This window comes from Aythya marila (genome assembly GCF_965140915.1).
Source record: "Aythya marila genome assembly, chromosome: 17".
NCBI lineage: Eukaryota > Metazoa > Chordata > Aves > Anseriformes > Anatidae > Aythya > Aythya marila.
In genome coordinates this window covers 3,382,109-3,393,341 of record NC_139058.1, presented here as the reverse complement: position 1 = coordinate 3,393,341, position 11,233 = coordinate 3,382,109, and the positions used below count along the sequence as shown (strand labels likewise).

Genomic DNA, 11,233 nt, shown 5'->3' with positions numbered 1-11,233 from the left:
CTTCATGCAGGAGGCTCAAATTCAGGACAAGGGAACGGGCCTGCGGATTGCTGGGGAGTTTCCCTTGATGCGGTCGATCTCTCTAAGCAGGTGGTACAGCTGCTAGTAGGGTACCTTGCTTTCAAAATACGTGTAACAGCTTCGGTTCTTGAAGCTCTCTCCCTTCATTGTTGAAAATCAGAACGCAGTGGCAGTCTGTGAGAGTTCTGTCCGAAAATTAAAGAGAAGCTCTAGTTAAGCAATTAGCGTTTTAACGGTATTAAAATAGGAAAGTATACTTCACTGGTGGCTCCAAATTAACAGTAACAAACTATCAAAATGAGTGAAGTTACAGAAATACTCAAGCTTAACTGCAGCATAGCATAAACAGAACTGTAGTTCACTACAGTACAACCAAATCTAAATCCTAAGGAAGACAGGATATCTGGGATATCTAATACATATAGAGCTACAAATCCCTGAAGAGAATATAGTATGAAGAAGGAAAGTTAATTGCTTCACAGCTTGGATGAACTGGACTCTGTTGCCTTGGCAGGCAGCTTCCAATGCACGTTGTTCTTTACCTCTAATGACCTAATTCTGCCTCTGAAGCGGAAGAAAATGTCTGACGAGCCCTCACTTGCAGGAGCACCTTCCCCGGCTCCCCAGCAATGCTCACCACCGCTCTAGGTAAGCATAAAGGTAATGTTTAGAATTCTTTCAGAATTGAGAGGGATGGAGCATCTGTGCAGGCAGTTAAGCTAACAGATCTGAAGGAGACAGCCCGTGACTGGTGGCTCTTTGTATCAGTGCATCTGTTTCCATCATCAGGACCAATAGCACAAAGCAACTTTTCATTTCTCATCTAAACCTGGCCACTGTTTCTGAAGGATTTCTATCAGTGGAGGCATTGTCTGAGTAAGGATGGAAAGACCTTTAAGGTCTGTTCTCCTTATTTACTGGAACTCCTATGAAACAGCCTAAGTTATCATATCAGGCAGAAGGATCTGCTTGCTTTATCATCTTTTGAACTTGGCAGAAGAACAGATTATTAAATATGAGCAATGAGATGATGGCAGACAGATGTAAGAACACATCCTGCTTTTAACACTCCAGTCTTACTGTATTAGCAGGTCACTACTCAATATTTTAGCTGTGCTTATGAAACCCTACATTATAGTTAGTAGGAAAATTGTGCTTAGGTATGACAAACTTCTCCCTTACCCTACCAGAGCCAGTCGGTTCTTCATGTTTATTTGCTATCCAATTGTAGCATCTCTTTAAACTGCTTTTTCCTCTCTAGGTTTTCCTTTGCTCTTCTTTTTTTCTCTTGCTTCTTCTTCTCTGCTGCTTTCTTCTCTTTAAAAACATCGCTATCTTCGCCTTTGTAGAAGAGGTCAACTTTTTCCTGGAGGATTTTTCTGGCTATCTTTCGGTTCTGCTCCACTGATCTTGTTTGATGACACTGAGGAAACACAGTACAACACTTCTATTGCAACTTTGACCTGTTTATTTTGTTTTCCTGCTAGAACTTTTGTATCCAGATGATGTATTTTGGTGAGGCTGCCTCATAGTTACTTGCTACTGGAACTTGTCAGACCAGCCTTTGCATTAATCTGTAATTCTGCTGGCAAACAAGATCGCTTCCGCATTACCTCGGAAGCCTGCTTCTGAGTTTAACTGAACTGTGTCTCCCCCTTGTTATGATAAGGAAGTGAAGATTAATTGAAAAGTATTAACCCACAATAGGTACCTAAGAGTAATGCTTAAAAAGAATTTGCAGATTAGGATGAGTTAATGAGTACATTTATGCAGGAGACAGGAACTCAAAGGCTGTCACTGGTAGGGTAAGGAGATGCAATTTATTGAAACTACAAAATAGCACTGCGTGCCAAAGCTAGGAAGATGGGCTGTGACCCCACATTTATTTAGCTACCATTAACCAAAACTGCTTTGTGCTGAGGTTCTTTACAATATGTATAAATAAACTTTTCCTCTGTGACACTTGTGCTGTGATTATGCTCACTATAAAAGGAGACTTGGAGGACATGCAGCAACTTGGGACTAAATGAATTAAAATGTCATTACCTTCACTACAATCCCAGATGGGACATGCTTCAAGACAACACAGTTGCTTGTCTTGTTAGTGGCTTGACCTCCCGGGCCATCACCTCTTACAAACTGTTCTTCTAATTCTGCCTCAGTTAGTCCAAGGAGATTGAGAGAGTTCTTCTTTCCTGCTGCCTGAAGCAAGGGCATTCTGAGCAGGGAAAGTTGCTGCTTCCTCAAAATCCATGGCCTCCAAGATGCTGTACGTGCTTCTCTCAGTAAGAATGTAAAATGCAATAAACTTGGGACATTCATACAGAAATGAAGACACAGTTTCTCTGGAAAGAAACCTGAAACAGATGTAGGGAATAGGGTTGGTTTACGATCAGAATCATTATTTTAAGATGTTCTAGTTTAGCTACACATCCTGTGTGATGTTTTTATTTACTTATAGATTTATTTTCAAGGCCTTTTGAACTGATTTCATAGCTATTTGCCTCAAAACATTTACCATTCCACATGGGATTTCAGTTCTGATTGCAATTAGGTTTCCTAAAATAGTCGAGATTATTTTTGCGTTGCTGGAATGGATCTGGAAAACAGTTAATAAATTAAATCAGTATTCCTATCCCACTTGGAGAATAACAAATTTGTATTGCAGCCTGACAGGAAAGCCTTTGCTGACGCTCCTTGTGCATCCTGGTTCTGTCCTGCTGTCAACAGTACCTGCAATCCACCTGTCAAAACGTGCTCGAACTGCTGGGGACTGCTGCGGGTGCAGGAATCCTCTGTTGCCTTAACCAGCACTCAAAATTACTGAAAGAAACCTGCTGGAAAAAGCGGCAAATTTATGGGCTGTAAAGATTTGGGAGAACACAGCTTGAGAAGTTAAAGTTAGAACGGGAAAGGGGATTTTTGCCTGTCAGAATGACGCACGACTGGTCAGTCACGACAACTGCCCGGTGGTACAGGGCAGAACTTAGAGATGTACATTTGCAGTTCTAGATTAATCTCTGACTTTGAATACTGAGATTTTATTTTATGCTAGGTTAGTACAGGATATGGAGTAATCCCTACCTAAATGGATTAGGTAGTCTGGACTTGTCTTTCGAACTTGCCCCGTTAAGGTGCTGTTTTCTAATCGTTGTGGTTGGGCTATAGAGCGTACATAGAACTTGGTGAGTGGTCTGAAGTGGTGAGCTAAATTTCAAATCAGAAGCATTCTTCCGTGTTGATCCTGTTAACAAGCTTCATTTTTTACTCTCCTGACTTCCCATGCAGCCCGTCAGAGTGCTTAGAGGGAGGAGAGAGAACCAAAGTGTAAGGAGACCACTGCCTATTCACACACTGCTTCACCTGCTGATTTCCTTCTGGTCAGGCTGTTAACACAACCACAGGGGCTGGCACTACGCTTCAGCTCCTCATGGACAATGAGGAACACCAGCTTCTACTGCTGTCAAATATTGTTTTTCAACAAGACGCTAGGTAAGCAATTAATAAATGATTTCATGCTTTAAATATTTAATTTACTTCATCAGAAAATACTTCAGCACACGAAGCAGCAGCGCCGAGCAATAGATACCCACACATCACCGATGAGGCCAATGTAAGAAGCTTTTATTCGCAATTAAACACCTCCGCTTGGCGGCACTAGAAGGCAACTTTTATTATTTTATCCGCAAAAAAACCCCGCAGACAAACTTCGCAGAGCCCCTGCCCAGCAGCCCGGTTACCGGGGGCGCTGTGGGCCCGGAGCAACGGCGCCAGCGGCGGCAGGACCCCTGAGGAGGCTCCGCACCGCGGCTTCACGGCTGTAGGGCCCCGCGGTCCCCGCTCCCGGCCCCCCCTCAGCCTCAGGGCGCCTCAGGGCGCGGCCCCGTCCGGCCCCTCCGGTCCCGTCCCGGCCCCGCCGCCCTCACCTCAGCGCCCCGCGATGGCCACCGCCCCCCCGCTGCACCGCGCATGCGCGCGCGTCCCCTCACGCACCCGCTCGCCTCTGCGCACGCGCAGCCCCTGCAGGCGGAGCGACCTCCAGGCTGATTGGCATCCACTGAGAGCCAATCGCGCCTCGCGCACGCCCTCCCCTCTGCCCTTCACCAATCGGATTGAGGGAAGCCATCCGGCGCGTAGCCGCGCTGCCCAATCCCCTCGCAGCGACGCGCGTCCTTCCCCGCCGAACCAATCGCGGAGGGAGGCGCGACCTGGCGGCCGGCCAAGCTAGCCAATCAGCAAGCGGAACCCCGGCGGGCGCTCCCTCCGCCCCTCCCGCGTTCCAACAGCGGCCGCCAATCGGCGGCGAGGGGGCGGGGCCAAGCCTGGCTCTCCCTTAACGGCCGCCGATGCAGGCCGCCGCCGGCCATGCGGGTAAGGGCCGGGCCCAGCCCGGGGGGGGGGGCACCCGTCGGGGCCGCAGCCCCCAGCGCCGCCAGGCCGCCCGCAGCGCCCCGCCCCTTTTCCCTCGCTGAGCGACGGCTGCGCCGGCCAATCGCGAGCCGCGCCGCTGTCAACAGGAGCGCGAGGGGGGCAGGCGGCCAATGGGAGCGCGGCGGGGGCGGGGCTTGGCGCGGGGAGGGGGCGGGGCCGAGGTAAGGGGGCGCTGAGGGGCTGCGGCTGCGCGCGCGCGGGGCTGGGGGCGGCTGGGCGGGAAGCTGAGGGGGCGCCGCGCTCCTGAGGGGACCCTGAGGGGGCGGAGGAGCCCTGAGGGGGGATCTCGGCCCGGGGCGATGCCAGTGGCTGCCGGAGCCCCCCCTCTTGGCGCCCAGCTGCTCTCAGGGTGCCTCTGCCGCCTCATAACCTTCGGGGCTCTGCGCCGTTGTAAAAATAATAAAGGGTTTTTTCTTCCTTTCCCTGTCTTTATCCCCAAAATCTCTGTCAGAGGGGTGCGTGTCTCGGGGTAGCTTCCCTCCAGTTTGCCCCTTTCCAGCCATGCCCAAGGGAAACCGCTGGAGAACATGCTAAAGCCCCTGGCTCCAGGGAAACAGGGAGAAAGCAGCAGTTATCCAGCGGTTTAATTCGGGTGGAAATGAGTTTTTATACTTCAAAACTACCTCTGTGCGATACGGCTCCAGATACCTAAAAATAATTAAAGTTTAAACCTGCGTGACCTTGTGAGCCCTCTGAGGAATGGTCACGCTGTGGAGGCACTGGGCTGCCCCAAGGCGATGTGGTGTTGTCACGGACCGCCAGGATGCCATTTATTTCTTAATGCCTCTTCTTGTTCTCCATCTGCAAGATGATCATAAGGTTTTTCTGCAGCAGCAGAGCTTAGGGTGAATCCGCTAGGGCAGAGAAGATGCTGAAATAAGTGAATCACCAATGTGTCTCAAAGCCTTATTTTTGATGAAATTACGGATACTGGAAGCATGTTTTTATGCTGCTGTTCTTGTAAACTGCTGCTTTGGGCACTAAGTCCGTTGCTCAAGTGTTTTGTATGCTTGTATTTTATTTATGGTGTTTTTAAGTGTGATTCCTGTTTGACTTTCCTTTTCTTTTTTACCAATTGACAATGAATTCTCTCAAACCAGTTCTAACGCATTTTTGAATTGACGTTCTACAGTAAGAATAAAACAAGTGTTCAAATAACTCTGTGGTAGAATTGGTGAGCTGCAGCCTAGCTCAGTAGTTCTTGATTTTGTTTCTGAGGAGTGTGTTCAGTGCAGTGAAGGCACAGAGCCCCCTTCTGCAGATGTAAACGCATTGACAACAGGCCTGTTCTCTAATTGTGCTTCACGCAAGTTTCAAAAATGGACTGTGCAGTCCCAGATTTTAGACAAATAAGCTCCACAACTTTGCTCTACTGGGATTCAGAGACACCACCCTTATGTCCCAGCTTCGATGTGTGATGGGGATTTCTTTTTGAGTTAGAGGAGCCACAGCAGTTACAGTGCTGACCAACTAGCAGCTATTTGCAGGCATAGCACAGGGCAGGAGGAGACTGTTTTGGAATGCCAGCATTTCCTGGGGTGCTTTGGCTGAAAAAAAATGCTGCTTTAATCAAATTCTGTTTCTTCAAACAACAAAGTCCAATGACTTCTTAAAATAGGAGGGTGATAACTTAATTCTTTATGTTTGCAGGGTCACTTCACATTGGGACATAAGATATGGAAAACCATGACTTGGTGAATGCTGTGCAAGAAGTCCCTTCAGCTTCTGTGGAGTCTGATGTCAGAAATACCCACAGCTCTGTTTGCAATTTGAATTGTAACAGGTAAATGATACGTAGAAGGCATTACTAACAAATGCTTCTGTTATTTTTGTTATTCATATGTAGCATGCTTGATTTATCATTGTTACCAAGGTGAAGTAATATGTAATACTCTAATATATTTTAGTTTTCTGTACAATTGCAGGTAAAATGTTTAATGGGAAAAGCCTTAATGAAAAAAGTGTTAAAATCTTCCTTAAACTTTGTAACTTCTGTTGCCTTGTGCATCTTAGAATGGGGAGGGAATTGTTTTTCTTTTCGATGTCTATGATATATTCAATGAATAAGAAGGGCAAATATAGACTAACGGCCCAAGTGTCAGATTAGGAGTAGTTCTCCTTGGCTGATGTGCCGAGATAAGAATTACAAGTCACTTACTGCTTGTGCAGCTTCTCAAAATGAGGCAGTAGTCTTGAATTTTGTAACTCGTTGTTTCTCAGGTTATATCTGTAAACTGAGGACCTTAGAATCTATGAAGAAGCATACAGATTTGATGAAAAGCTGTCTTTATTGACATTTGTACTAGCGAGCAATAACATTTGTGCTGATTATGCTGTCTTGGAAAGCTCCTGGGTTTAAATGGTATGTAAGATAACACTGTAGATTCTGAGACACTTTCTTGAAAAACAACCTCATTCTTATGGAAGTTGCTTTTTTCAGCATGATTAAGGTCAAATGTAAATTAAGCATATAATTCCTTTATGATTGTATAGGGTCTGTAGCATATTATTTTGGCCACTATGTTGGACAGGTGGCACAATAAATAATTGAAATGTTTTTCCTCATGTTTCGCCAGAAGTCCCTCGTCCAATCCCAATGGAGTTTCTGGTTACTCAGGGAATAGCAGGTCCTCGTTAATACCTGGTTCCATTGAGCTGCTTTCCTCCTTCGTGCGAGATATCCAGAGTGTTGGAAATGCTGACTCAGAAATTGTGAAGAACTGTGAGGTATTTGATATTCATGTTTATATCAAAGAAGAAAAAAATATTAATGTATCAGCTTTGCCTTTTAGAAGATGAATCTAGTGATAGTACAGTTTAGCAGTGAGAGATTAAATACATCTTTGTCCTTTGTGATGGGACAAATGCTTTTACAGTGCTGTGAACTAATCATGTGGATGGGTTTTGTTGCGATTTCATCTTCGCTTTTTATGTATGAGTGTTCTACAATTACAATTCTGGCGTGAATGTTTTTTTCAGTGTTAAGATAGCAATTGCAAATTTTTGAACTGAAAATTTTAAACCTCTATTCAGCACTTCAAGATGAAGTCTAAAGAGATCCTAGAAAGTAGTTGTTTTTTTTTCCTTCTAAAAATGTCTGTCTCAGTTGCATCATGTATTTATTCTGTTTGTAAAGAGGTGTAGATTATTAGTTCGTTTTCAGATTTAAAACAACACAAAAACCATTATCTCGGTGCAATGAGCTGATTCTCACAATCCCTTTTTCCCCTTTTTTTAAAAATTTTATATTTTATCATTATTTTTAGTCTCTGCAGGGAACATCAAGTTTCCACACCATGGGATGGTTCTTGCTGAATTTTTGAGCTTTCTGGCTGCACTCCAATAAAATGTCTTCTGACAGATGCTTAATTTGGTGCTCTTTAACAGCTCCAAGAAAAGATTGTAGATATCTGCATTTAGGCACGTGTTTTATGTCCTGTGTCCTAGGCATCAAATACCAGGCTCCATAAACATTAGCATAAAACTAGTTATAAAAATTCAGAGTTTACCACATGTTAGGAACACTATGTATTTATTTATTATCTTTTAGTTTTCACTAAACAGTTATACATCTTTTTCTTTGGCTGAATTGTTGAAAGGAAGATTTTCTGTATTGGAGCAAGTGGTTCACTGGACGTGAGGATACTTAATTACCAATTTTAAGATTGCCTGGATCTTATTGAACTGGAACCTGCCTTTCCAAACTTCAATTGTATTTTTCTGCCATCTGTGTTTTCTTTTAAGTTATTATTATTTTTTTTAATAGAATAACTCACTTCCCTTGTTCATTTTTTTTTTAAAGCCAAAATTAATTGTAGAGATGTACTATCTTTTTGCGTAGAAGGATTTTTTTTCCAGTGAGTATGTCTATAGTGAATTGTTTGCTGTGATTGATGTGACAGGGGTCTGTATGTATTGTGGGGTGCACAACCAGAGTGATAAAATTTGTATTATGTCAGTGCTTAAGTATAAGATTGCAAAACCATTATGTAACTAGAGTAGAAGGTAAGAGATTCCGTATGACTACGCCTTAATTATTTTACTTTGTGATTTAATAGACAAGGTGGCTGCAGTTATTGAGACTGGTAGAAAAGCAATGCCAGGAACAAATAGTTGCCCAGCAAGAACAGTTCCACCACCAAATCCAAGTGAGTAGTGATTTGTTCGTGTGGGTGGGTTAGGTTAAATGTTTCTTTTTCTTTCTTTCTTTCCCAACTGCCATGCAAAACAGCACACTACAGTGTCGGGCACTTTTTTTCTCTTTTTGTTTTCCTTTTTTTTTTTTTCCTCCCCTCCATTCCTGTAAGTGTACTGGGCCTGGCAATTCAGGTAGCCAGTTACTGGGACTGGACTGGCAATTTACAATGTATATAGTTGAGATAGCCTTGGCTAATTAAACAAGTAACTGGTAGGAACCATTTCAGAATTGAGGATTCTTGGATTATTTGTTTTCAGGCGTTTATTGTCAAAAACGGTTCAGAACGCCCACATGATAATTGGACTTTGTAGGTACAAGCTGTTTTATGTTATCTGTTAGACTGTGTCATTTCTAACATTGAAACAATGCAGTTTTCTTTTCATCAGAAACTGTTGTGCAACTTGTGATTCCCTAGTCTAGACAGTATATAGCACAGGAGGACTTTCACTGGAATAGCTGAACACCTCTTTCACCCTTTGGTTAAACAGTCTCCTCTCTAAGAAAGACAGATGGCTCACATGAAGATTCACGTTTTTGCTGAAGTGTATTTATCCATTAAACCAGAAGAAATGTATATGTATGTATAAAAGACAGTATTCTCTAACTATATAATGCTTAATGTCTTCATCATTTTGGTTGCTGTTTTTCCCTTCCCTTTCCTGATGCCCTCTACACTAGTAGTAATCAACAGTTCCTGAACTGAATTAACAAGAGGTACTGTCCTTTTATCCTATCTCCTGTTTCTCCCCCTCCACCTTTCTTTCTTTTCTCTCCCATCTTGTTGGTTTTGTCCCACCAGTGTTTCCTTATCCTCATATTTCTTTTCCTCTTACTGTAGTGGTTTGATTCACTTGTTGCTAATGGTAGTCCTGACTAATCCATTGTGTTGCCTTTGCTGTTTTTTGTCTTTATTAATAGGAAAGGCTACCTCTGGAAGAGTTTAGTTCATGGTATCCACAGGGACTTAACTAACTGCATGAACTGCCACACTAAATGTAAAAATCAATGGCTGTAACGTATTTTCAGTTGTATGAATGCATTAGGTAAACTAGAGGGAACTATTTCAAACTTAAACTGGTAGGCTAGTGAATTTTCTAAAACCCAGGGGATTCAACATGTTCTAGTAATAATAAAAATAAAACTTCAAATTAATAACCTACTATTTGGGGTCAAAGAGCAAGGCGCTGCTTTAGCATTGACATGGCTCTGAGATAAGACTTGCTCTATGCTGTCCTTCAAGACCAACTGTTCTTACGAAAATATATTGTCATAACAAAAAATGGGTCAAAAGACCTTGAGTTCATTTTGGAATTATGCTGGGGTCAGCCCTCAGCAGGTTTGAATTATGCAGTAAAATACAAGTGTGCTAATGACATCCTGTCACCAACTGCATATCATCTTAAGATCAGGATTTATTGAAGAAGATTCAAAAACATAAGAAAGCTACCTATAATCCCCAAACTCTATACAAATTTCTGAAATCTCATTTTCCTAGGTCTTTTCTTCTCTTGGAACTATTTGTGACTATACAAGGAGAAGTAGAAGTACTGTTTAATTAGAATAATAGTCTTTCACCTTTCCTGCAAAGTACTATTGACAAAGATTAAATGCCAGCAGGGAATCTGATCAGTTTTTTCCACCCACAACTCTGTTTTTTCACTTTTATGCTCCCTTCCTTACCTTCTTCAACAAAATGATTCAAATCACCAAAAAACTTTGTTATTGCAGAAATGTCATCCCTGTTTTTTTTTTTTTTTTTTAACAGGAAGACTGACCTGAAATTCAGTTGTTAATAGTTTTGCAAATTTGTAGAACATACAAGGCTTGATTCTGACTAGCATTGCACATCAGTTCCTTTAGAATTAAGCCTTTTTAAAAAAATAATTCTTACTTTAAAAGAACAAATGATTTTTGATCAATTTGTGCTTTGCACCTGCTATTCTTATCTGAGTAATGTCCTGTAGTTCTGTGAATAAAGCAGTACTAGAGTTTCATGTTCTTAAAATTATTGAAAGTTGAGTTTTTTTTACCAGGGAGAAATTGGTTTGAAATGTATTCTTGAAAACTGCCATATACTCTGGTCTTGTAATGTGTAATAAGAGCTGTGCGCCCCCAGAGAGTTCAGGAACTGCAGCACTGCTCTGCAGAAGTGCAGCTCCCTGGTCAAAGGACACAGCTGTGGGCACTAGCATGAAGTCTTTTCATAGCCCTTGACAGAAAAATTAGTTATTTCAGTATACTAGTACACCACTAAACAATTCAGTATAGTAGATTAGTTCATATATGCATATATATATTTATATATATATAAATATGTAAAATAATTCTTTGCAGGCATTGCAGACTAAAAAGTAAATAACCTGTTAAGTCTCTTCAAGTGACCTTTTTATAGGTTTTCTCCACTCTATCAGAGACCAAAAACCAATAAATCAAACTGTAAATATTTTTATTAAATGAACTACCCAATAATGCATTACTTAAATCAGCTATTTTGAAGCCACGTTTTATGTGAATAATCTTACAGAGGTACATTATTCCTATTCGTGTAACAGAGTAATGGTTTATTCTTCCATTAAAGCATCC

General features: G+C 42.4%; 2 protein-coding genes across 6 annotated transcripts in view; one reads left to right on the top strand and one right to left on the bottom strand.

Moving 5' to 3' along the window:
* Window positions 1–67: 67 nt before the first annotated feature.
* On the bottom strand, window positions 68–3,980 carry MTRFR (mitochondrial translation release factor in rescue). 4 transcript variants are annotated; one of them, XM_082773727.1, is made up of 6 exons: window positions 3,106–3,252; window positions 2,755–2,855; window positions 2,540–2,620; window positions 2,068–2,378; window positions 1,204–1,444; window positions 68–206 (listed from the first exon to the last, which is right to left on the bottom strand). In XM_082773727.1, the coding sequence occupies exons 3-5, from the start codon at window positions 2,547–2,549 to the stop codon at window positions 1,232–1,234; spliced, it is 534 nt and encodes a 177-aa protein (XP_082629853.1). In that variant the 5' UTR covers window positions 2,550–2,620; window positions 2,755–2,855; window positions 3,106–3,252; the 3' UTR covers window positions 68–206; window positions 1,204–1,231. The 4 variants fall into 4 exon arrangements, with proteins under 4 accessions (XP_082629853.1, XP_082629856.1, XP_082629855.1 ...); XM_082773728.1 differs by having other exon boundaries at window positions 77–206; window positions 1,209–1,444; window positions 3,106–3,255; XM_082773730.1 differs by lacking the exons at window positions 2,540–2,620; window positions 2,755–2,855; window positions 3,106–3,252 and adding an exon at window positions 3,948–3,980.
* Window positions 3,981–4,022: 42 nt separating this feature from the next.
* The window catches only part of MPHOSPH9 (M-phase phosphoprotein 9), a 28,339-nt gene continuing 21,128 nt past the window's right edge, over window positions 4,023–11,233 (top strand). Inside the window, exons 1-4 of one of the 2 annotated variants that reach the window (XM_082774554.1) lie at window positions 4,023–4,392; window positions 6,103–6,235; window positions 7,032–7,179; window positions 8,511–8,600. In XM_082774554.1, the coding sequence (XP_082630680.1) occupies window positions 6,129–6,235; window positions 7,032–7,179; window positions 8,511–8,600 (345 nt within the window). In that variant the 5' untranslated portion in view covers window positions 4,023–4,392; window positions 6,103–6,128. Of the gene's footprint in view, window positions 4,393–6,102; window positions 6,236–7,028; window positions 7,180–8,510; window positions 8,601–11,233 lie in introns of both variants that reach the window. The other variant, XM_082774553.1, reaches the window with a different exon arrangement.

Coding starts and splice junctions, on each gene's coding strand:
- MTRFR (XM_082773728.1), bottom strand. Junction 1,445..2,067: donor CATCTGGGATTGTAGTGAAG/GTAATGACATTT, acceptor GTGTTTCCTCAG/TGTCATCAAACAAGATCAGT.